At 46.0% G+C, this 27,555-nt stretch overlaps 1 protein-coding gene across 1 annotated transcript; it reads left to right on the plus strand.

Annotated features, from left to right (window-relative positions):
* The first annotated feature begins 572 nt into the window (after positions 1–572).
* On the plus strand, positions 573–27,555 carry LOC144823797 (uncharacterized). The gene is given in 3 exon segments (XM_078682638.1): positions 573–638; positions 19,037–22,088; positions 22,090–27,555. Coding segments are annotated over 2 exon segments (2,445 nt in total). The 5' UTR covers positions 573–638; positions 19,037–19,751; the 3' UTR covers positions 22,198–27,555.

Genomic DNA, 27,555 nt, shown 5'->3' on the forward strand with positions numbered 1-27,555 from the left:
GATCAGGGTCCCAATATTTATACCCCAAAATCCTTTGTTCTCTGAGGGGAGAGGGGCCTTTGCCCAGTCCAAACCAGTTCTGCAACACTCTGTTTACCAGACTTCTCCTTTCCTTTCACAGTGCAGGGCATGTACATCAGACGCCCCACAGGAGGTGGAGCCAGCATTGTGGAAGACAAGTACAGTCCTGGAGCACTTTGTTTACAGGACTCCTTCTCTTCTTTCAGTGTGCAGGGCACAGACATCAGCTGCTCCCCAGGAGGTGGAGCCAGCATTGTGGAAGACAAGTACAGTCCTGGAGCACTTTGTTTACAGGACTCCTTCTCTTCTTTCAGTGTGCAGGGCACAGACATCAGCTGCTCCCCAGGAGGTGGAGCCAGCATTGTGGAAGGCAGGTACAGCCCTATTCAGAGTTTAGGTGCAACTCCTCCCTCCCATCTAGATGCAGATCTCTCTATTCTCTATTTTAGCACCCTTTAACTCTGTGAGTTCATTTATTCTTTTTCACTAATTCGTTCATTCACTCTCTACCTTACTTTCTTATCTTCTGAATTCTTCTTACTTCTCCCTTAGAAACCTTCCGGAGCCTCCGCCGTCAACCAAGCAACAAAGAAATCAGGAACTGAAGTATTCATTGGGTAAGTATTAATTCTTCTCTTTATATTTCTTTTGTCCTATTTACTTTAAATTGTTATTTCTCTCTAGTTCTAAATTACCGAACTAACTAACCGACGCACCGAAGTGCTCTAACCTGCACCTAAGCCTGGCACAAAATTGCACTATTTCTATCTAACTAGACTACAGAGAAAACGTGACTAATCTCTGAAAATCCGTTGGTGAAGTGCCTTGGTTCTGTTCTAAAATCAAACGGTGCACTTCACAGCTGGTCTAGACCTCACGCCTGTGTCTTGGAACTCAGGACTAAACCGGCAAATTCCACCACTGTCCTCCCTGTTGGTAGAACAGGGGAGAATGCCCTGTTCTGTGCTATAATCACCCGCGACCTTTTGCGAGCAGGTGATCTTTGCAATGCCGGTTCAATGGCAGATACTGCGAGACAAAGAAGAGCTTTGATTCCTTTTTCCTGCACCCTGACACCTGTCCAGGGGGTGCAGAAGAGGTGAGGCGTGTACTGTGCTGAGGAGGTGAGACCTGTTCAGGGGATGCAGAGGAGTTGAGGCCTGTCCTGGGCCGGGGTGCCGTGGAGGTGCGCCTATCCAGGAGGTCTATGCCGAGGCATTGAAGGGCGGTGTGTCGCTGGCATCTATAACTGATGCAGTTATATCAGTGCCCCCTAAGCCTGGAAAAGACCCTGTAAGTGCATGTGAAAAACAAGGGCCCCCTGAATAAAGGTAACGATTCCTAGGACAGGGAAATAAACACATTTTGCACATTTGTTAAAGACCCTGTAAGTGTACATCTTATCGCCCTCTGCCACTGCGTAACAGTGATAATAAATTCCTGCCTCAGGTGATGCGACTCGGCTATCCCTCCTACTAGAGAAAATAGTCTCCCCTGTCCAGTTGGGATTTGTCCCACATAAATCCACAGCGGTTCATCTACGGACAGTATTCGCAGTATTCGCAGTGCTGCACCAGGTAAACCCAAACATGAAGTCAGCTGATGCCGATAAGGCGTTTGACTCCCTGGAGTAGCCTTTTATGATCGAGACGTTTAGGCGGATTGATATGTCAGGGAGTTTGACACCCTGCCTATGACATGCGTTTACATAAAAGGGCTCAACTCAGACGCCATTCAGATCGCCTGCGGCACTGGGCTTAGTGTTATCATTTCTGATGTCTTTGTCTCAAAGTGGAGGGTCGCTAATTTGAATCCTGGTTGGTGCACTAGGGAATAGTGACTTGTATATTTTTACAGTGCTGTGACGTCTGCCCATGAGAGACAGCCCTTTGAATAGGAAAGCCAATAGTTTAGAATAGAAGTTGGCACAGAAACTGGAATAGAAAAGACAAGTTTATTAAGACCCCATGGGGTGGTGGTACATTCAGACAATACCCTTCGGCAATGCATGAAGTAGCACACCGAACGGAAAGCACATGGTCCTTTTACACCCACACAGGGGCTCGAAAAATAGGCAGCACAAACACAAGACACATTTATGTACATATAAAGGCATTTTCAGTGCACATTCAACAAGTGGGAGGAGCTAACGATTTGACCAGTTTGGGGTAAACCTCTCTCGACAGTGCTTTATCAGAAACAGATGTGGCTCGACTGAGCATGTGCATATTTCGATCACAAGTTAAAAATAGCTTGTTACTAGGCAGAATATGTGAGCAACCAGCAGAGAGGTAGGACAAGGCACATGGCGAGCACGAGGCAATGTAAGGCATACAAAATGGAGGGTACCAATACAAAATGGCCTCCGAAAACGGGCAACATAACAATGGAAAACACGTTAGCTTTAGCAAATGCTAACCCAATCGCTGTCAATTTACAAGATGTTACATTTTTTGTAACCGCAATCATACTGTAGCTAGTGTTAACCTTTTTTTAAGGTTTCCATGAAAATACTGCATTAAAGAAGTACTGGTAACACTCTCATAGTAATCTTAAAAAGAATTACTCTTTGTCACCGTGAACCTCCAGGTTTGTCGCTCCCTCGGGTGGTCTGCTCCATTGTCCACACTCATCTAGTACAGCTCAGTGATGCCAGCAGAACCGGAACAGCCTGGCTGGGCACACACATCTCAGCTATAAAAGTCCTGCTCGTTGGGTGGCAGGAGCTGCTAGGCAGCAAGTATCCCGAAGTGAGTGTCCATATGCCAGTTTGTGGATCGTATTCGCAACCCAACCCAAACATATCAGCATACTACGATTCTTTGCTGCCACCAAACAAACAAACTGACCCAGGAGTTACAAATTAGCCATGGCGGCTCCAGGCCATTGCTTACATTGATGGCCCCACCCAGGTCTCTGGCCCTCTAGACAGCTATCGAAACAGAGGACATGCCCTTTTGAGAAGCTGGTAACCCCAGTGCTTCTTCGAGCAGTACTTTTATCGTGGCGCTCCATTTTACGCGGCCAACTCTCACCCCAATGGCCTCCTCAAATGGTGCGATTATTGGGTGACATTCGTTCCGCAAATTCCTGAAGCGTGCATAAAGCACAAGCCCGAAACCCATCAGCCTATGTCTTCCAGGATCAACACCTAACGAGAAGAACAAACGCAGAATTCAAATGTTTTGATAGACCAATGTCATAGTCACAGTTTGATGCGCTGTAGTCGTTCACCGTATTAGCAGGTCTTTTGTAATTAGGGGCTCCTACCTGGAGACTGTTGTTATGTGGTTACTATTAATAATGGGTTATTGTCCGTCATTGCGGATACACTGTCTAACTTGATACTTCTGCTTCTCCTTAACCTTTGTGGTGTTCTAAAAATATCAGTAACCTTTATAAGGCAAGTCGGTAAGCTTTATAATGTTGTCTATGAGTTGTCGCTTTATACCCTTCTTGTAATATATGCAAACCAAACTTGAAATAAGTGCACTTTGTTGCGAGAATAGCTATTGTTGCCGCTGATTTCTTTTATTGCAGCACAGCAATGCCTCTATTATAAATCGAACATTGATTATTCGAATACTATTGATTCCATTCCAGAGTGACTTTTGTACCATTAAAGCGATAAATAATACGTTGACCTCATATTTGAGTTGGATCGGTTTATCCTGTTAGAGTCCTGTCCTTCGTCGTCGTTTTCTAGTGAGCGGCATAGGCTCTAGAGGATCACAGGGCTCTCCCCCTCCCTTTGCTTCGACAGGGTTTGCCTTTGAACCCCTGGCTGCTTGGCTACGGTGGGAACCGTCGCTTAAGGGAATCAGGTGGACCCCTGACTTTGAAGACCGCATACGCGGACAATATTTTGCTGTACCTCACCTCCCCACGGAAATCGTTGGGAGTGCTGTTTGATGTCCTCAGTTCGTTTGGCAAAAACTCCGGCCTGGTGATTAATTGGGCTAAATCTAGCATCTTATGTACTCACCGGTGACGTGCCCCCGCTACCGCGCTCGTGCCCGATACAGATAACACAGATCGGATTCAAATATTTATGGATTTTTATATCATTAGACCCCGCGGTACGTTATGAACGCAACCTGCTCCCCCCGCTGCTCCGGCTTAAATCTGATGTAGCGGCCTGGAGTGGCCTGCCGTTGTCTCCGCTCGGAAGTGCGGCCCTTTTGAAGATGATGTCCCTGCCCCGATTCCTATACGCACTTCAGAATACACTCGATCTCGTACCAGCAAGATACTTCCGCGAGGTAGAGAGTCTGCAGAGGCAATTGGTTTGGGGCGGGCGTCCTCGTATCGCTCTAGCAAAATTGACTCTGCCTTGGTACGACGAGGGCATCGCATTGCCGGACATCAGGCGCTACTATTGGGCATCTCAATTGAGCGCAATTAACCATGCCATGTATGGCCCAACGCCAAATCCCGCGTTTGATATGGATAAATGGCAGTTACCAGGAGGGAATTATAACAGGGCAATATATTCTAAATCGACTTGCAAGGTACTGTCAGGGCCCACCGGAGTGGCCGTGCGGGTGTGGAGAAGTGCAAACGCAGCCATGGGATGGCCAGACAGATTGACCAGGGCGACCCCGCTCTATGCGGCTGAGAAACTGGGTTGCCTATGGATGACAAAGGGCTTCGAGAAGTGGGACCTTATCGGTATCAGTACGGTTGGAGATCTATGGGTCAAAGATAGGATCAAGACCTTTGAGGAGTTTCAGTTGGAATATGCACTTAGTAATAGGGAGCATTTTCGCTATATGCAGATCCGACATGCGCTCCACTCAGTCTTCTTGACTGGATCTGTCATTCCGGAATCTTCCCCCCTCGAAGATAGGGTGCTTGATGGCCATATTCCTGATAGCACCATATCTCTAATATACAAAAAACTGATTAACGACCGAACGGATCTGCTTCTGCAGCTCCGTGAGGCGTGGAACGGCGATGGACTGGAATTGGACGATGAAGATTGGCAGGTAGCGGTATTCTCCCCGAAAGAGGTCGCGATCCCGGCTCGTCTCCGGCTGGTGCAACTAAAGATCTTACACCGTATCTATGTAACTGGTCCCCGTCTGATTCGTATGGGTCTCTCTGTGGATGGAGTGTGTAGGCGTGGCTGTGGTGTGCTGGGTACCTTCCTGCATATTATATGGGAGTGCCCGGTTGTGGCTATGTTCTGGAACCGTGTACATGTGATTATGGAAGAAGTCACAGGTGTTGCTTTGCTGCCTGAGGCCCGCCGTTGTCTGCTGAATATATGGGAGCCGAATGACTACACTGTGGCACAGACACAATGGGCTACTCTTGGAAACATGGTGGCTAAAAGAGACATAGCACAGCTATGGGGGTCGCAGCGGGCACCTACGACTTCAGTATGGGAAGAAAATATGGACTGGTGCATGTTCAGGGAAAAAACGGTATATGTTGCACGTGGTAAACTCAAGAAGTGGGGTAGAGTCTGGAACCAATGGAATTCGTATCGTGGGGAGATTTGTGCCCCCCCGTTTGTAGAGGCCCTGGTGATTACCCAATCCCCATGACCTGACGTTCCTACATTATACAACTCTTTGCACTACATGTCCGATTACCCAGGGCCCCCCCCCCCCACTTTTAATTTCATCCTTACTGCGGGATATCTGTTTAATATGACTCTCTCCCATGAAGCGGACGTACACTACACTGCCTCTCGTTTAGTTTTTTATTGTTGTTTTTTATGTTTTACACATAATTAAAATAAGTAAGACCTTCACCTTCGCCTACACCACTAGTCTGCTCCGTTCGAAACGATATGTTGAATTGCTGCTGGGCCCCCGGGCTGTCGGCTGAAAGCTGTGTAAATTTGCAATGTCACTGTTTTCTATTGTTTTAGCGACGGCCGGCCCCTGTAGTTGTAGGCCTGCAAATGTAATACTGCAATTGAAATAAAGAAAAAAACTTCTCGAATTTCCTGATGCACCATCTGAGACTTTTCCTTCAATGCTGTCGACGGTACCAGGACTGTAGATACTCTCCTGGCACAATAGGAACAGCAGGTAGGCCCACAATGTATACATAGACAACAAGTAAAGATGAGACCCGCTATACCTACTAATACCATCAGGATCTTCCATCACCAGGCTGATAGTAGGTCCCAAAACCAACCAGAGAGGGACCTGTATCAGCATGTATCTCTGATGCCAATAGGTGTAACTTCTTTATGGCCAAATTAACTGATGGGGCGGAGTGAGGGATGTATACACAACAGGAGCTGCTGATGACGCTGCAAGCTCCTCCTTGATCTGCTAGGATGACATCTAACACCATAAGGTTTTGAAGCGAGACGCGTCTCGTAGCCTGAAGCTCTACAGTCAGATTGGTCAATACACCAGCAGTGGTATTAATAACTCTTTCAACTACCCTAGATAATCGTCTCACTTCCTTACTAGTTATTATGGGTCCCCATATAGCAAACACTCCCTTTACTATATCAACAAAGTGTTGCTCGGGGTATCAGTTTGATCTACTTCGGACATATCCAATTCTCTTTTCTCTCTTTTCATTAGTGACCCTGGTCCATCTAACCTATGATCCTTATGATAATTCGAAGGAGCTATGTATACAGGTGGGTATAGAAAAGATAAATAACGGCCCATCCATCCCCGGGGAAGCCAAGCATATGCATTCTCTCCACAAACAAAATATACATTAGATGGCGTTATCAATGGCAGTCTACTAAAAGTACGTAGTCGATAGGTATAATTACACTGACTATCCCCTACAGAAATGTGTCCTGTTTCTTGTATACAAAATGCAGAGGTACTATTTAGTATGGGCACCGGAATTGGTTTGTCATCAGTGACATTTCGATCCTGAAAGTGTTGGAAATACTGAGTAAAATTAAACTCAGCAAAGTCCAAAATCTCTGTTCTTAACCAGGTCACATTCTCATATTCAGTATACATGTTCAGACAAGCCTTGGGGTACAAGGACCCCTCCCCATTATTTCCTTGTGGGTCAAAACCTTGGTGTACCTCTATATAGGTCAAAATCATTTCATAGTCCTTCTCGGTATAGCAAGAAGCATCTACAGTGTAATGTAAGTACATCATACTTAACAATTTAAACCAGGCCTTACAACTTCCTAAATAGGATAAAGGCAATGAGATGAAAAGGTTGTGTCGGTGCATTACAGAACACCCCCTAACCCGGGAGCATGGGAGGGGGTCGAATCTATTCTGGCAGGAGTTGAAGTGGCCGACTGAGAAGGTCAAGCTACAGAGGACGAAGGGGAGATCAATGTCATTGGGGACATGACAGAGGTCAATGGATTGTCTGTGAATAATGTTGCTGTAACAGATGCCATAGAGGAGGGAGTAAGAATAGTTCCAGCTGGTACAACAGAGGCAGGGGACACAAGGGCCGTGGCTACCACGACAGGTGCACCGGGGACACTGGCCAAGGGTATTGCAGGGTACACTCGCTGTGGAGCACAGGGGGGTGGAGGGCGTACGTTCAATTAGTCCTATATTTCGTCTTCTGCTTCAGGCCGGGCTGTATAACTTTTATCTGCCTGTTATCAAAACTGTCTATCTTAACATTCAATCTTTTTCTCAGTTTGTTCTTTATCGTACGCTATAGCTTTCTACGTTATGGTCTGTCCATTCTGTATTTTGACCATATTTCTTCTCTAAATCGGCGGCGTTTTGCCTCCCTCTGCCATAACTGCAGAGAATCAAACATTCCCTGTCTACTTCTCTTAGAGAACAACCAGTCCTGTAAATACTGTATTTTCTTTTCATCAAAAGAGCCAGTTAGGGGCCATTGTAATTCTTCATTATCTTTAGTATATCGGTGCCTTAAATTACTAAATAATATGGGCGTAAGACCATGCTTCACATACATATCAAAGTTTGGGCTGCCTTCTGGCGGAGCAGGTTGACTTTCATCTAATTGTGTATTTTTTCGCCGACAACAACATCCAAAACATATTTTACTAAAACACAGCATTTTGAGATGATCGCTCTTCGCGCTCCGTCACACACTATCAGAACATGGCCACGTTTTATTCACTCTCAATCTTCATTCGCTTCACACCAGCCATACAAAAAGTTTTTTTTTTGTTTTTTTTGTTAGCATTTTCAATACCGTATATAACAGTAAACAAACTCAATTTTGCCAGTTAATATACATTTACAATGATGTAACCAAGTGCAGACATTGTGTGATAGTTAGAAATAAAAATCACAGCGTAACGTTGTCATCATCAGGAACACATTACACACTTTCAAAAAGCCGCATTTGTCCGCAGTCCATACTACAGCAGTTCATAAATGCACATAACAAAAGCCTCAGCAGAGTACAGGGTAAAAATTGCAAAAAGTGCAAGCCAACCGCCCATGCCCCACCATGCACATCCCGCCGATCAGGGAGCCCCCACCCACCTCAATACTCTGTACAATGCGGCATGAAGGTAATAAATGACCCGCTCAATCACCAACTCTGCCATCCGGCCCACTATCACATTGATTCTCCCGCTGAAGAAACGGTTCCCAGATATCACGTGGTCTGGAGGTGACCAAAAGGTGCCCAGCTGCGTGTGGCCATACGTGACATCAGCCAGCCAGCTCTTGACTGACGGCGCACTCCGCCTCCCCCAATGCTTTGCCACCTGGCGCTTAGCATACAACAATAGCATAGCGTGTAATTTCCTGAATTTGGGTACAGTTTGTTTCACATATCCCAAGATCGCTAACTTAGGGGACGGGGCATCAGCGCGCCCCACAATCTTGTTAATGGACTCAAACACCGATGACCAATAGTCCACCAGTTTGTTACATGACCATGCCATGTGCAAAAACATAGCGGGGGAGTGCCTACATCTCCAGCAACGATCATCCTCCCGAAGTCCCATTCTGTGTAAACTGACCGGAGTCCTATAGAAGCGGTGCAGATATTTGAAATGTATCAAACGCAGCCTGTAATTAGGGGACAGTTCAGTGAGTTGCCCACAACAAAAGGACCACTGCTCCTCAGTGAGCGGGAAGTCTAGCTCAACGTTTCATTTTTGCAGGGCTGTGATCTGTACTATGGGTGCACTGTTCTGCATTTGCCTGTATATTCTAGTTATCAATTTACGTGGAGAGGGGGAGCTCACTATCATTTCTAGCGCTTGAATTGCTGGAGGAACCCGCAGAAATTCACTGCTCAACACTCGGCAGGCCGATTTTAGTCTATGATACAGAAACTGGTCTGAAAAAGGAACCTCACGTCCCTCCTCAGCCACAGGGGGAACATAAACTCATCATTGGGAAACAAATCAGCAAACGTGTGGAGGCCCAGCTTTTGCTACACAGACTTACCCATGCCTCCCTCAATGCAGGGCAATAGGGGATTCTGTACCAAGGACAACGATGGTGCATACAGTAGCGGCACACCTGCCCTTTTCCTCAGCTCGTCCCATGCCCACTTTAACGTCTCAGCTGTGTCAACCTCCCCCCGGGGACGCCTTGCCTTCGCACAGACTGCCACCTAGAGCCGGATTGGTGCCACGTTGTCCTGCTCTACAGCTATATGTGGTTGGAAAGGGGTGGGGTGCACCCAAAAATGTAAAAACTGAGCCTGAGCGCATAGTGCATATAGGTGCATGTCCGGGGCCCCCAAACCACCCTGTCGCAAAGGCAGCGATAGCACATCCCATGCTGCCCTGGCCTTCCCACCTGCCCACACTAGTGTGACAAGCTGCGATTTCAGCATAGCAAAAAAATGGGACGCCAGGGGGATTGGGACATTTACAAAAATGGAACAGAAATTTGGGTAACACGACCATTTTTACCAAGGCAATCCTCCCAGTAAGAGACAGGGGTAACCCCGCCCACAACTTCACTTTACCTTCGAGCCAAGTCATAGCACGCCCATAATTCATATTCCAGATTTCTTGAAAATTCCTGCTTATCCAGATCCCCAAGTATTTCACCTCGTCTTCCTCCCACCTCAAGGGGAACTCAGAGACAACTGCAGGGGTGCTGTCTGTCAGTGGGAACACACCTGACTTGGACCAATTTATGCAGATACCTGCCAGTCCTCCAAACCGGATAAACTCATGCAGAACCGGATCCAAATTGACCTCAGGATCCACAAGATACAGGGTCACATCATCAGCATATAGTGATATTAACAGGCTTTGGGAGGTAAAACCAATTCCTCGCGCAGTGTGGTGTTGCCGTATACGGGCTGCCAGGGGTTCCATTGCTATAGCAAATAGCAGTGGGGACAGAGGACATCCCTGCCGCGTGCCCCGCGAGATGGGGAAGGGATCAGAAGTCATCCCTTAACTTGTATCCTGGCACTAGGGGCCATGTATAACAGGCGAATCTTACTTCTGAAAAGCGGGCTAAATCCCATATTAGAAAGGATCGTAAACAGATATGACCATTCTAGGGTGTCGAACGCTTTCGTGGCGTGTAAAAACACCACAGCTGCATGTACACTCGGGTGTAGATAGTGTAATGTAGAGATAATGGTACGTAAATTATGCGACGTTGCTCGTCCTGGGATGAACCCCGATTGATCGGGGCGAGCTATGAGGGGCAACAAGGGCTGCAAGCGGTTAGCCAACAACTTGGCAAAAATTTTGGCATCAACATTAATCAACGAGAGGGGTCTGGAAGAGTCTAGTTCGTCCTCTGCTTTGCCTGGTTTAGGCAATGTGATGATTAGGGCTTCTCTCATTGACTCAGGCAGCTTTCCCACCTCTAACGCTTCTTCGTACACCGCCAGCAGTCTGGGTGCAAGTACCTTCGCATAGGTTTTGTAAAAGGCAATAGTCAGTCCATCAAGGCCTGGCGCCTTATTTTGGGGCATACTTTTTATTACTATTGCTACGTCTTCAGTTGTGATCGGGAGGTCCATATATTTCCTATATGTAACATTAAACCAAGCTATCTCTATACATTCAAGAAAGGACCCCAACCCCTCCGAGCAGTCACTTAAGGTGGCAGTATATAAGTGAGAGTAGAGAACATTCTCAATATCTCATCTTGCCCCCTCACCACATTACCGGACATGTCCTTTATCTTGTGTATGTGTGTCGCCAACCGGGAAGGCCTGATCATGTTTGCCAACGTGCGCCCAGGTCTGTCCCCCTCACCATACCTCCCCGCCTCTGCATATTTCCCTAAAAACGTAACCTCGCACTGTGCCTCCTCTGCATAATCTAACAGTTTAGCCTTCAACAGCCCGAGACATTACAGTCCTCCTCGGCAAAATACTGCGTTTTAAGTTTCTTAATGTCAGCTTCCAAGGAAGCCAGGGAGCCCCTTATTGCTTTAAGCACCCCTGCCTGTCTTGAAATGCACTGCCCCCCTTATAACCACTTTAAAGGCCTCCCACAGCCCACTTTCAGTATCGACTGACCCTGTGTTGTTCTGAAAATAATCTGCAATGTCATTACCTATCTCTGCCTTAAAGGCCTCGTCAAGTAGGGCATGTGGCGGTAGTTTCCAAGCAAATGCGCGCTTATACATAGTGGGCAGCATCAGCCGCAGCAGGCACGGGGCATGATCAGACAGGGAACGGGGCAAATGCTTGACTTCAACTGTGCAGGCAGCCATGTGCCGGGACAGCAGCCAATAGTTAAGACGAGACCAGGCCTTGTGGTGTTCCACCGGAGGTCTTGGGCCCAGCGACCTGTGCGCCCTCTCCACCACGACCACACCGCGGAGAGGTGTGGGTCAAACAACTCATGGAGGATGTCCGTGATGTACGTCTCCATCGTGGTGATAGTGGTCATCTCCGGTATTCCCGTGATGCGTAGGTTATTGCGCCTCGACCTGGCTTCCAAGTCCTCATTTTTGGCGCGTATGATGCCCAGGAGCTTATCCATTTGGAGCAGTTGCTCCTTCGTTTCAACTTGGAATTCGTGACATTCTGTGTGACGGTTCTCAAGCACATCCAAACGCGTCTCGTGTGGTAACCTGCGTTTTTACCGCATCAAGTTGGGATGTCAGTTGTCAAGTTTGGCATCTATGTTGCGGAGACTTGTGCGCATGTCTAACATAAGTGTCCGGAGGTCCGGACTCTGGTCATCCGTATCCTGTTCTCCGGATCCATTGGCCTGCGTTTCCGACTCCGCGGCACCCTGCTTGGCGGCACGTCTGTTCTCAAAGGTGAGTTTCGGCTGCTTGGCGTCCTGGCGCCCCATGATGCACGTGTCGCAGGGCGCTAGACCTGGGTGGTCACACAGCCCTGCACTAGTAAAGCTGAGGGCATATAAAGAGCACACTAGTGGACTGCACCCCAGGTAGCCGATAGATCCCACACCAGAAATCTCAGGGGAGCATAGCCGAGGGGCGCACTCTCCGCCGCCACCTGCCACGCGTCTCACAGAGGCGGACCACCTCAGACAACCCCGGCTGCGGCAGCAGGGGCAATATCTCCGCTCGCTAGTGCACCTGTGTGTCCAGAGAGCGCAATCAGCGGACCTTCAGGGCCTTTCCATGGTGCATGCTGCCCCCGAGGCACAGCGCCTCCATCTTGTTCAGTGCGCAATGTGGCTTATGGTGGCAAAATAGCAAGGACAGCACCTCTGGCGCCTAGCAGTTTTCCCCGTTTGCTATGGTGATGTCAGGGGTAAAGAAAGGATGCAGTCAACCCGCCTGACCTTCTCAGAGTTCTCCAGGAGCGAGTGCCCAGCCGCCCTCCTCAATCAGCAATCCACCACAAAAGGAGCAACTCAAAATGGAGGCCGCAGTGATCCCCTTTCAGCCGCAGATGGTGGAAGATCACCCTGGTGCTACAAACGTCCCCGGTGCGCAGGAGAGCCCACAGCACCAACAGTCATGCAGCGCCACCTCCAGGTGCAGGAGAACCGGCCCTCCAGCCGCCAAAACTCGATCCGGCCGCACCGTCGCAGCAGATCAGGGGCCTATGAGGCAGCGGGCTCAAGTGAGACGAGCAGCCGACCTCCGAACTCCGCACTTGACCGCGGGCAGCCCGGCACTCAGTCTCCTCCGATGTCAGCCCCTCGGCACTCCGGGACTCAGGATTTCGCCAAGTTGATTCCGACTCACTTCACTACCTCAGCTTGAGGTTTGGGTTGCCCGAGGGCACTCCCAAATGCAGGATAATAATAGAATAAGATTCTGACCGGCGGAGCTCGCTCAAGAAACGGCCATTCCGCTGCACTGCAGGCCACGCCCCCGCCATACACGCAAGTTTAAGCACATAATCTGTCACAAACAAGAAAGGACTGCATTGGTGTTTCTCTCCTTTTTCAATTCAGAATCAATGTTAAACTGCCAAAGAACGGAGCCCGTCGGCTCCCGTTCATAAAGAAGTTGCGACCCTCCAGCCACCGTACCAAACAGAAACAAAGAAGCCAGGCAGTCCAAAGACTACCAAGAGGTCATCAGACAGGAATTAACCACAGACCGGCCTACAGACCATCCCATAGGTCTCCCTGGTTCACATTCAGGACTGTTCTGACTGAGCCCGCTGCCTTAGCGTCGCTTCAGATGTGTCCAGAAGTCACCCAGTTACCTCCACAGGCTGTTCCGAAGACAGTCCGGCCGGGTGCGCATTAGAAATGCCACACCAAGGCGTCAGATTGAAACCTCTATTATTCACAAACAAGTCCGCAGAGCATCTGCCCGTGCAGCCTCACTGCTGCCCCGTCAGATCTCCAAAACTCCTTGTGGTACGCCGACCACCAACCTACCAAAATCAAATTATTTCAAAATATCGCTCAAGAGCATGATCCATAAACAACAAATCAATACACTCACCTGGTGCAAAAAAAATAGGATTGTGAGTTCTCCACTGCCCACTCCTGAATATCAACTCGGATCAATTCCTTGGTTTCACCCGTAGGACTCCGGCGAGGGGTCACTAGCAGCAGGGAGCTCTCTGTTCCCGAGAGCGGAGTTCAGCCAAGAAATTTTAGTCAGTCCGCCCCCCGACCAAAGCGTTCCTCCTAATGTCCTTATTTTACCCTGTGTTACGGGAGGACGACCCCAAACGCGGAGTCCCGGCAGAGTCGCCAACTGAAGTACTGGAAAAATATCGAACAAGGCCACACTTACCAATAGCCAATATATATTAACTCAATAACCAGTCAGTAGGCAGTGAAGAAAAGTCAATCGTATATTATCAAATACACTCTGCGCAGAGGAGCCCCCTCGTCCACACCCAGTCAGTGCGCTGAGAAGACTCCTGATTTACACATGAGACCAATCCTTTATACAAAACATACATTACATGAAATAACCATATTTGGCATTCTACCAATAGGTACGAGATCTCAAGGAAGGGCCATATATGGCACACAAAGCCATCTTAGAAGTCTGTTTCTACTATTATAAGGAAGGTCAGAAAGAGTAACTCCCTTTCGTCTCGGTACATAGGAGTAACAGCCCGGCGCCGGCAAGAATGTGCTTATCGTCTCTAAAGCCAGATGCGACCTTGGGCCTTAGAGAAGGAAAACAGTCATGAATTCAGCTGTCCTGTAACTCAACTAATTAGGACCTGACCGGTGTATAGGGAGATCCACACGTGATCGCTACCCAGGCCCGAGTCGACAGATTCAAAATGGAGTCTGTGCGGCTTCTCTAACTATGGTGCAACTTCTTCCTTTTGTAAGGTTGACTGCTTGTTTGTGAATTATGGTTTGTCGCGTCAGGGTATGAAGCCCTCCCTGTCCACGATCAGTCGGTGGATTAAGGAAGCCATTCTTTTGGCTTATGCTTCGGTCTCTGTGGTTCCATCTCTTCCTGTTCAGGGTCGTTCCACCAGGTCTGTTGCTGTATCCTGGGCTTCTTTCAAAGGGGTGTCTATGGAGGATGTTTGCAGGGCTGCTACGTGGTCTTCTCCGCATACCTTCATGTCCCATTACCGCCTCCAGATTGGGGGTGGGGGTTCTGTTTCATTTGCCTCTTCTGTTTTGACTGCTGGGGTGCCTTAAGAGGTTGTCCATTTTTTGGGTTGTTGTGCCTCTGTATATTAAAATATGTTTCGCTGCACTGATGATGTGGTCTGTTTTCCTTACATGAAGCTGATTGCTTTGGTATCGGCTCATATGTATATTACTGTGGCGAGGAAGACAGGACGAGGAGGTAATGCCCCGGTTACTTACCGGTAATCTTCATTACTCCGAGTCCATGTCTTCCTCGCCACAGTATAGTTTCCCTTCCCTCCCGGCCCTGGTGGTGGCTTCATGTCTGCGGCTTGGTTTTTCAGGCTGGGCTGGTTGATCTGTATCCTTTTATGTGATTGGATGAAGCCTCTGGGGCCATATTGGAGGAGGGAGGGGAGACTAGAGCGCTGCTCTTTTAATTTACTTGGAGTTCTGTGTGGAGCCGGAGGCAGCTACATCATGCTAACAAATATAGTGTTAGATACTCCGGCAAAAGGAATTCTGTCTTTCAAGGGCGATGCTGCTTTCTGCCACTCTAATTGATATTCTAATCGAATGGCAGCTTCATCAACGAGAATGGCAGGTTTTAACATTCGAGTGGTCGTGACCTGCCGTGACCTCCCGCAATGTGAAATCTCACCATGAGGAGGTCTAGCGCATTATATTTTCTCACAAACGCTCGCCACCTTACCGTTGGCAAACCGCTTGAGAAAAGAACTCTGCATGAAGTCTGCATGCATGAAGTCACCCAGTTATCTCCACAGGCTTTTCCGAAGACAGTGCGGCCGGGTGCGCATTAGAAATGCCACACCAAGGCATCAGATTGAAATCTCTATTATTCACAAACAAGTTCGCGGAGCATCTTCCCATGCAGCCTCAATGCTGCCCCGTCAGATCTCCAAAACTCCTTGTGGTACGCCGACCACCAACCTACCAAAATCAAATTATTTCAAAATATCGCTCAAGAGCATGATCCATAAACAACAAATCAATACACTCACCTGGTGCAAAAAAAATAGGATTGTGAGTTCTCCACTGCCCACTCCTGAATATCAACTCGGATCAATTCCTTGGTTTCACCCGTAGGACTCCGGCGAGGGGTCACTAGCAACAGGGAGCTCTCTGTTCCCGAGAGCAGAGTTCAGCCAAGAAATTTTAGTCAGTCCGCCCCCCGACCAAAGCGTTCCTCCTAATGTCCTTATTTTACCCTGTGTTACGGGAGGACGACCCCAAACGCGGAGTCCCGGCAGAGTCGCCAACTGAAGTACTGGAAAAATATCGAACAAGGCCACACTTACCAATAGCCAATATATATTAACTCAATAACCAGTCAGTAGGCAGTGAAGAAAAGTAAATCGTATATTATCAAATAAACTCTGCGCAGAGGAGCCCCCTCGTCCACACCCAGTCAGTGCGCTGAGAAGACTCCTGATTTACACATGAGACCAATCCTTTATACAAAACATACATTACATGAAATAACCATATTTGGCATTCTACCAATAGGTACGAGATCTCAAGGAAGGGCCATATATGGCACACAAAGCCATCTTAGATGTCTGTTTCTACTATTATAAGGAAGGTCAGAAAGGGTAACTCCCTTTCGTCTCGGTACATAGGAGTAACAGCCCGGCGCCGGCAAGAATGTGCTTATCGTCTCTAAAGCCAGATGCGACCTTGGGCCTTAGAGAAGGAAAACAGTCATGAATTCAGCTGTCCTGTAACTCAACTAATTAGGACCTGACCGGTGTATAGGGAGAACCACACGTGATCGCTACCCAGGCCCGAGTCGACAGATTCAAAATGGAGTCTGTGCGGCTTCTCTAACTATGGTGCAACTCCACCTATTTACAAGGAACGTAAACTACCTTTAATTACTAACATAAAATGCTGCGTAACTGAGGATATACATCTATGCAGCTACATCATGCTAACAAATATAGTGTTAGATTCTCCAGCAAAAGAAATTCTGTCTCTCAAGGGCGATGCTGCTTTCTGCCACTCTAATTGATATTCTAATCGAATGGCAGCTTCATCAACGAGAATGGCATATTTTAACACTCGAGTGGTCGTGACCTGCCGTGACCTCCCGCAATGTGAAATCTCACCAGGTGGAGGTCTAGCGCGTTATATTTTTTCAAAAACGCTCGCCACCTTACAGTTGGCGAACCGCTTGAGAAAAGAACTCTGCATGGAGTTGGGCAAAACTTCGCGAGCTCAACCGGCAGAGCGGAATTCTTCACCCAACCCTAGTTTTGAGGCAATAATCTGTTGGATAAACTCCTAACTAGGCCCTTTGTCTGCAATAAGTGCTGTAGAAGAAGTGAGATCCATGACCTTGTGAGTATGAGGCAGTTATCTGACTTCTGATGAATGCCACAGAGTGAGTGCGCAGCCAGAGGGCAGTAGAGGGACCGAAAGACAGGAAATGAGGTAAACTTGAATATGAGAAATATGGAAATGTAGAAATGCTGCATCACCTGTGGATAACTGACACCTCCTCCCGCTTTTCCAAATGCCCATCAGTCGCAAAGTGGCATCCGGGGCCCCAAACGGACAACATCATGCCAGATGCCATGTAATGTTGGAAAAGGGGGGAGAAGAGTAATGGGCACACATCTGCTGCGGGGATATGTCAGGTAAATTATTGGTTGTGATGGATTCTCTATAAATAGTAAATGACTGATCTAATTGAATATTAAATTATATAAATCAATGTTTGTTTACCTTATCAGCGCTTATCATGTAAAGGACGGGCCTTACAGTGAACCCCTCGCTCTGTTTGACACAAAAGCCCCAGAAGGAGCTGCATCTTACAGAACTTTATCTACTTTAGGAAGAACTAAAGACTTGCTTTTTAAAGTTGTCTTCCATGGCCAGAACCGGGGGCTGTAAGCTGCACTAGTTTCAGGGAGATGGACAGATGTTATGGCAATAGGAAACCCCCCTCAAACCACAATAATGTTCCAATCTTCCAGGTTAGAAGAAACCAGAAATGCTTGATCCAAGGGAGCTGTTGAAAGTGTCAAAGGTGACTTATGAACAGCGAGTAAAGACAGGAGTTGGCATTTGAGAAGATCTTAAGTGAATAGGAAAGGAGCGAGAAGAAGTGTGTGAATGGAGTTGCTTCTGTTGTACACTTTGCAAAGAGTTACTAGACATTTTTAACCCCGCCTCATCCATCTCTTTTTCTAAACTCTATTGTTGTTTAAATGAAATCTTGACTGTGCGTCTATCTTAAGCTATACCTCAAGCACTTGGGTGCTCTGTCAGCGCCCTTACTTTGCTAAGTTACTTTGTGAACACTGGTAAATCACCTCCTTTTCAGACATTAATAAGATATCACCTGATCAACAGAACTTTTAGTTAAATATCTGTGTATGATGAAATATTCCTTGCTAACTTTCAAAAGTGATAAAGAAGAAGGGGGAGATTTACTAAGGTTTTGCACTGTGTTTGTGTCACAAAAGTGGCACAAAATGGTGCAAAATCTTTTTTTCCTAATTTACTTTCCAGCGCTAAACTTGTTTAGCACTGGAAATAACGTTAAAGTAATGTGACACTGTCCATAGCATTGTTTTGCATTACTTTGAGCCATGGGGGCGTGCCAAGGGTGGTGCATGGGCGTTCCCGTGCAACCACAAATTAGATGCAAGGAAGGAGAAATGCTTTCATTTCTCCTTCCTTTTCTGACTTTGCATGTGTGCTGCACCTTGCAAAACGTATACAAAATGGTAAAAGCTTTCCCTCGTGTCGAGGCATAGTAATTTGTACAGGAAGGGTGTCCTTCCTGTACAAAACCCATGCTGGACTCACAGACACACACACCCTAGCGCTCTGGTGCTAAGGTGTATGCTTGATGCAGGCCTGCTGTAAACAGTGCCTGTGCACGGGAAAGGAAAGGAGAGATCCATATCTCTGAAAATATGGTGCTCTCCTGCTCCCTCCCTGTCGCGCATCGCAGCCTCCCCAGGGGCGGGGGGGTTAGGCTGCGCTGCATTGAGTGGAGATTTGGTAAATCTCCCCTGAAATGTCTTTTACAACCAGTTAAACATTGTGAATTCTCATTCCATTATATTTCAATTTAGTAATTTTAAATATCTTTACATCCAACAGAAAACAACCCTTGACTGTATGAAATGACCATCAATAATGAAGCGAATGCTGTAAATCTTCAATAATGGCATAAATATTGAGCTACAGTATTCAGGAAAACATCAGCGCAGTCGGCGACAGAGGAACCTGCACACAAACTGACAGATCCCGGATGAAGCATCAAGGGCAGTTCAGTGATTGTAAGAGTCTGAGCTGTGCACCTCCACGCCACAAGACGAAGAAATGACCTTAGGAAAATTAAGGCAACAACAATAACAAACCACCTCCTGTATAAACAAGTGTCCAACACCAGATTTGATCATGGGATCGGTATGATGTGATTACCACAGTGTTCTGTTTTGTCAAATGACGACAAGCCATCATTCCGTGCTCTAGGAGAATTGTAAACTCTTTCTGGCCAAACCACAGCAACCAGAGAAAAGCACAACAGAGCGGAGCCAGACAACTGACGGGTAAATGAAAGAGGAGTTCTATCTACAATACAATAGACTGTCCTAATTTGCACCGGCCAGAAGGAAGATACACCTTTACCCGCAAGCGTGCATTGCCATAAAACAATCTAAATGCACAATCACCTACAAAGACACATTCTATATATTAGGAGTGTGGCAAATATTTGGTGGCTATCGCATGTTATTGTTAAAGCAGAAATCAAACGTGCAAAATACTGCACACATATAAAGTGTGTGAGAAAAACACAAGTGCTTTATCAGCCATGTCGGCCCATCAGGAAATGCAGTCATGGGGTGTAGACAAATATATACCCGACCCAGAGACACTAACCAAGAAAGAAGAATCATACACATGCAGCAAGAGCTTTAGTTTGTCATCACTACGCAAGCTTCGTCAGCACATGTACACAGGACAAAAACCATTCAAGTGCCGTGAATGTGCAAAGAGCTTTGGTCAGTTATCAATCCTACAGAAACATCAGTGTACACACACGGGGCGGAAGCCATATCATTGCAGTGAATGTGCAAAGTGCTTTAGCCAGATATCAGACCTCCAAAAACACCAGCGAATACACACAGGGGAAAAACCATTCAAGTGCAACGAATGTGGGAAGAGCTTTAGTCACTTATCAAACCTCCAACAACATCAGCGAATACACACAGGGGAAAAACCATTCAAGTGCAGTGAATGTGCAAAATGCTTTAGTCACTTATCAAGCCTCCAAGGACATCAGCAAATACACACAGGGGAAAAACCATTCAAGTGCAATGAATGTGGGAAGAGCTTTAGTCACTTATCAAACCTCCAACGACATCAGCGAATACACACAGGGGAAAAACCATTCAAGTGCAGTGAATGTGCAAAGTGCTTTAGTCACTTATCAAGCCTCCAACGACATCAGCGAATACACACAGGGGAAAAACCATTCAAGTGCAGTGAATGTGTAAAGAGCTTTAGACGGTTATTAGCCCTAAAAAGTCATCAGCGAACTCACACAGGAATAAAACCATTCAAGTGCAGTGAATGTGCAAAGTGCTTTAGTCACTTATCAAACCTCAAACTACATTATCGAATACACACAGGGGAAAAACCATTCAAGTGCAGTGAATGTGTAAAATGCTTTAGTCACTTATCAAGCCTCCAAGGACATCAGCGAATACACACAGGGGAAAAACCATTCAAGTGCAATGAATGTGGGAAGAGCTTTAGTCACTTATCAAACCTCCAACAACATCAGCGAATACACACAGGGGAAAAACCATTCAAGTGCAGTGAATGTGCAAAGTGCTTTAGTCACTTATTAAGCCTCCAACGACATCAGCAAATACACACAGGGGAAAAACCATTCAAGTGCAGTGAATGTGCAAAGTGCTTTAGTGACTTATCAAACCTCCAAAGACATCAGCAAATACACACAGGAGAAAAACCATTCAAGTGCAGTGAATGTGCAAAGTGCTTTAGTGACTTATCAAACCTCCAAATACATCAGCAAATACACACAGGAGAAAAACCATTCAAGTGCAGTGAATGTGCAAAGTGCTTTAGTCAGTTATCACAGCTTCAAAGTCATAATCGAACACACACAGAGAAAAAAGCATTCAAGTGCAGTGAATGTGCAAAGTGCTTTAGTCACTTATCAAACCTCAAAATACATCAGCGAACACACACAAGGGAAAAACCCTATCATTGTAGTGAATGTGACAGTAGGTTTTGCGACTCTTCAACATTAAGGCGTCATCAACTAATACACACAGGAGAAAAACCATTTAAGTGCAGTGAATGTGCAAAGTGCTTTAGTCGGTTATCACACCTTCTACGTCATAATCGAACACACACGGGGGAAAAACCATTCAAGTGCAATGAATGTGACAGTAGTCTTTGCAGCTCTTCAGCATTAAGGTATCATCAGCGAATACACACAGGGGACAAACCATTCAAGTGCAGTGAATGTGTAAAGAGCTTTAGACAGTTATTAGCCCTAAAAAGTCATCAGCGAACTCACACAGGAATAAAACCATTCAAGTGCAGTGAATGTGCAAAGTGCTTTATTCACTTATCAAGCCTCCAAGGACATCAGCGAATACACACAGGGGAAAAACCATTCAAGTGCAGTGAATGTGCAAAATGCTTTAGTCACTTATCAAGCCTCCAAGGACATCAGCGAATACACACAGGGGAAAAACCATTCAAGTGCAGTGAATGTGCAAAGTGCTTTAGTCACTTATCAAGCCTCCTACGACATCAGCGAATACACACAGGGGAAAAACCATTCAAGTGCAGTGAATGTGCAAAGTGCTTTAGTCGGTTATCACAGCTTCAAAGTCATAATCGAACACACACAGGGAAAAAAGCATTCAAGTGCAGTGAATGTGCAAAGTGCTTTAGTCACTTATCAAACCTCCAACAACATCAGCGAATACACACAGGGGAAAATCCATTCAAGTGCAGTGAATGTGCAAAGTGCTTTAGTCACTTATCAAGCCTCCAACGACATCAGCGAATACACACAGGGGAAAAACCATTCAAGTGCAGTGAATGTGCAAAGTGCTTTAGTCGGTTATCACAGCTTCAAAGTCATAATCGAACACACACAGGGGAAAAAAGCATTCAAGTGCAGTGAATGTGCAAAGTGCTTTAGTCACTTATCAAACCTCCAACAACATCATCGAATACACACAGGGGAAAAACCATTCCAGTGCAGTGTGTAGAACCGGCTTTTCAAAGACACCCCCCCCCCACACTAGGAGAGTCAAAGCTAGCGGTGCAGGGGACACCTTAAAATCTACGGGTCCTTCTTGCATAAATCATACATTACCAAAGAGACCAGGACAACCAGCCGTGGAGGGAAGCAAGTAATTTATTAGCTCGAGCTAAGGACAGAGTTCCCAGAATGGTACAAAGACAATTCTACGGAGACTGCTGATTTACTCCACAGTATTACACATATTTATAGCACTAGCCACGCCCATTTACACAATACAAGTTCTGTTATTTCGGTAAGTTCCTCTTTTGGCAAGTTTTCCGTCAGACTCGTGTGGTGCAATCGGGCCGGGGGACATCTGTCTCTGTTTGCACAATGTCCTCAGCCTCGTCCTACCTTGCCCAACCGGCGTGATCATGTGGCACGGCCTTGTGCTCTCTTGTCCACATGGTGTGGTCACAGTGAACAGCCTCGTGCTTCCTCTATCAGTTGGTGTGGTCACAGGGCACAACCTCGTGCTTCCTCTATCAGTTGGTGTGGTCACAGGGCAGCTGGTCGTGACAGGCTGAGTTACCAACAATGGACAGGATGTGGCTGAGTCTCTGGCACAACTGGGGGGGGTGAGGCACACAGGCAGCTTCTCGGAATCGGGTCGACCACAAGGACAGGGAGTGTCACAGACGTCTTCCCCCTCAGGATCAGGGTGATGCTGAAAAAGGTCCACCTCCTGATTTCCCCACTCTCTGACTGTTATACCAACACAGAGGGTAAAGGTAATCAAGCGAGAGAAAAGGTAAGGGAAGGGACAGCAACGGAAAGGGACAGCTGAAATGACAAAAAGAGAGAAAGGTTATAGCATACAATCCTGACTACTCTCATTAATTCTCGCTAGTAGCCTATACCTACCCCATAAATCAGGAGGGGAATCTTCCTCTCTAATAGCAGATATTTCTCCACTGTATAATAGCTGCCTGAAAGATAAGTCCAGAATTAGTTCCAACAACAATCATACACTCAACCATGTGAGAACAGTAACACAAAAACAAACCTACCCGTTTATCTTTCCCTTAAACAATAAACAGAAAAGAACTCTCTCCAGTAACCCAGATGCTGTACTCCTCCAGAAGAAAGAAGACTCCTGCAGTGCGCGGGTAAACAAAGTTTCTGGGAGGACACAGTCACTTCATACGAACATCCAAGGTACGAAACAAACAGAACTACTAGTATTCCAGCTGGGCCCAACTAAACGGAACACTCTAAAATATACTAACAAGATAAGCAGGATACAGTTCCAACCTCTACCGAGGCTTACCAAATTGTAGTTTTCCAAAACGAACTATGATTTCCGCAAGCCTTTCCTGTTTGCTGTTTTGTTCATGTGTATATGCCTGCGATGAATCCCAACGTATTCCTTCTTTGCAGCCGCCGCAAGCGAAAAGGAGAAATGCGTACCACAGCCGCTGAAATCAATGCGTGTTACTTGTGTCCAAGCTATGTCACAGCCGAGACTCAGGAAACGCCCAAACCTTCTCCACTGCAGCCGCAAGCAGAAAGGAAACCCAATTGATAGCAAAGGACGTAGAAGAGCTCCTCCGACTTCTCAGAGCTCCTAGAGAACGCGTCTCAGCCGAGAACGCGGAAAGTCCTTCCCCGCTGCAGCCGCAAGCGGGAAGGACGGAAACGAAGGTGAACTCCTCCTGGAGTCGAAGAAGAACCCTTCGTAAATCACAAACACCGGTAAACACCAGCGTTCTCCCAGACACGAAAGTCCAAACACTCGTTCCTCAAACAGGAATGAACACCAACAAGCTAGGTTCAGAAGAGTAATCACATACAGTGCCCCCTGGTGTTGCGCTGGCGTATATGTCCTAGACTCCTCCCACTATGAAGTCCTTCTGGGAGTTGTAGTCAGGTAGGCGCCATTTGATAAATCATGACAGGGAGGGTTGGGCAAGTTTTGACAGGGACGTGGAAAGCAATACTTCACCAGGTTGCAGAGAGCATGGCAACACAAAATGGAGTCATGTGGGTCATTTTAAAATGCAGTTCAACAAGTGAATGTGCAAAGTGCTTTAGTCAGTTATCACACCTCCAAAAACATCAACAAACAAACACAGGGGAAAAACCATTCAAGTGCAGTGAATGTGCAAAGTGCTTTAGTCGGTTATCACACCTTTAAAGACATCAGCGAACACACACATGGGAAAACCATTCAAGTGCAGTGAATGTGCAAAGTGCTTTAGTTGGTTCTCACTCCTCCAAAGACATCAGCGAACACACACAGGGAAAAAAACATTCAAGTGCAGTGAATGTGCAAAGTGCTTTAGTCGGTTGTCACACCTTCAAAGACATCAGCGAACACACCCACGGGAAAAACCATTCAAGTGCAGTGAATGTGCAAAGTGCTTTAGTCGGTTATCGCACCTTTAAAGACATCAGCGAACACACACATGGAAAAACCATTCAAGTGCAGTGAATGTGCAAAGTGCTTTAGTCGGTTATCACACCTTCAAAGACATCAGCGAACACACACAGGGGAAAAACCATTCAAGTGCAATTAATGTGTAAAAAGCTTTAGTCAGTTATCAGACCTACAAAGTCATCAGCGAACACACACGCTGTAAAAACTCTATCATTTTAGTGAATGTGACAGTAGTTTTCGCTTCTTTTCAGCATTAAGGTATCACCAGCGAACACACACAGGGGAAAAACTATGTGATTGCTGTGAATGTTTGAAGATCTTTGGTCAGTTATCAACCCTACGACAACATCAACAAACACACACAGGGGGAAAGCCACTCAAGTGCAATGAATGTGGGACGAGCTTCAGTAAGTCATCACAACTACAAAATCATCAGTGAACACACACGGGAAAAAAAACATTCAACTGCGGTGAATGTGTGAAGAGCTTTAGTCGATTATCAAACCTCCAAACACATCAGCGAACACACATGGGGGAAAACCCTATCATTGCAGTGAATGTGACAGTACTTTTTGCTTCTCTTCAGTATTAAGGTATCATCAGGGAACTCACACAGGAGAAAAACCATTTATTTATTTATTTTTATTTTATTTATTATTAAATTTATATTGCGCACAGCTACCCGCAATGGGTTTCCCGGCGCCAGGGACAGACTAAAGAAAAACACAAGCAATTGCTGAGAGAAAAAAAGAAAGAAGAACAGAACAGGAGAACTTAAAACAGAAAAGTCTTCAATTTTTTTACGAAAAGCCAGAAGAAAAAAACCACTCAATTGTAATGAATGTGGGAAGAGCTTTAGTCAACGATTAGAGCTACAAAGTCATCAGCGAACACACAGGGGGAAAACATAGAAGGGCACTGAAAGTGAGAAGGGCTTTTGTCAATTTTCAATCCCACACAGCCCTCAGTGAATACACTTCATTTAACTCACATGGAAATAATCCTAGAGATGCAGAGATTCTGGAAAGAACTTAAGAACATCAAAATAATATTGACCCATCTGAGGACATAGACAAGAGCTGAACAGTCCAGTTATGGTGAGAGGAATGAATTACGTAAAAAGATAAAATTCAAATTATGTTGGACATTGAAATACCAGATGATAGAAGATCCGAATAGCAGTAAAGATGAAAAACAGATAACAGTATTTGAAGAATTATAAAAGTGTTTGTTTCGAGTGATTGTTCACTTCCGTACACATAGCAAAGTGACATTAGTGGAGAAGTGTGACTCAATGGTTAGAGCGGCAGACCATGATGCAGAGGTCTAGCCCGGGACCAGGGTTCAATTCCCCGCCTAGGCGGGTCTTGGCCTCAAAAATTCCACGGACCTGATAATTCTCGCCTCGGTGCCTATTCTAATCATGGAGTCCCACTCTGCAACTCTGGGCAATAGCTTGCCAATCTCCACAACGTCCCCCACAACGCTAACGATGCCTGGCCTTCACCCTGGGGGTGTCCAGGAGTGGACGCCTCAAAGGGAAAGCCAGGACGGGTTCCACAGCGGTATTCGTACAAGCGCCTTGAGACCCTTGCGGGTGAGTAGTGCGCTATACAAGTATCAATTTACATTTTTATTTACAATTTTATGTACCAGGATACACAGTGGAAGACAAGCACAATGTGGATTAAAAGAAAATAAACATTCTTGATTTTTATTTGGTGAAGAAGAGATACCAAGAAAAACATTCAATCGCCCCTGACCACACTACCAGTAAAAGCAACACTGAACAATACTGGGACTAACAGCGGTATTTTCAGCTAACTTGCCGGATTAGTGATAAAACCTATAAAACCAACACACCCAGAGTGGACATGTTGTCAGGGTTCTGGAGATGGAAGCTTCATTGTTAAAATGCATGTATTACTATTAACAAATGCCACTGCACTATATGTAATGAAATAAAGTGACGCACAGGTGTTCAAGAAATAACATATTTTTAGATATAAAAAAGCATATACCTTGTTTTTAAGTAACGTTTGCTGCATCTTTTACAAACTGTTATTGGTTGATGGATCAGCTCGTGCCTCGGGCCTTATAACTAAGTACGACCCGTGGCTCCTCTCTGACTTTGCTCTCCCTATTCATTTTGTGACTTGCCAAACTCTACTTTTTACCAGAATTGTGCCTTTGTAAGCAGTAGACTCTGTTTGAAGAATGTGGTGAAATAGCGAAATCCCACACGAAAAGCATATCTGTGCCAGGACAACCCGTTGCACTCCCAGCAACTCGTCTTCCACACTTGATGGTCCCTTGTCCTCAAATGTTCTGAAGGATTTGTCGTATGAATGCCAGAAGTGGCAGTGACATTCATGAAGCTAAAGCTAACAGGAGTGTGAGGGAGATAGAGAGGGGGAGAGATAAAGAGAGCGAGAGAGACAAAGAAAGAGGGAGAAATGGAAGGAGGGGTAATGGCACGTTATTTGTACTCGCCTAAAAATAGAAGAAGCAGCTGAATACATGTCAAAGTGTGACATCACCAGAGAAACAGGCTGAACACCTGTGAATTTATATGTTTATTTTTAATACCTATAGACATGAGTCATGCCAATAAACAGGGCACAAGTATGGAAAATAGTGAAGGAGCCCATTATCATATGCAAATCACAGTGACGTCACATGTAGTGACATCACAAGAAGTGATGTCAGGCCCTTATAATTTTCACGTGAAAGGTTGACGGCCTGTTTTAAAAACAAGAAACATAAAATAATGTAAAAATATGTTTTTGGTTTCAGTTTTTATGCATCATGTGTTTTTCCCACTATTAGTTTGTAACTAAACTCGGAAATGACTTAAAGTGTAAATCTTTTTAAACAGATATGTGGAACTTGGAAATTAAATTTTTAAACAGTTTTCAGCGAATAAATAAAATGTGCTTTTAA

This window comes from Lissotriton helveticus, chromosome 3_1, assembly GCF_964261635.1.
Source record: "Lissotriton helveticus chromosome 3_1, aLisHel1.1, whole genome shotgun sequence".
NCBI classification, from domain to species: Eukaryota; Metazoa; Chordata; class Amphibia; order Caudata; family Salamandridae; genus Lissotriton; species Lissotriton helveticus.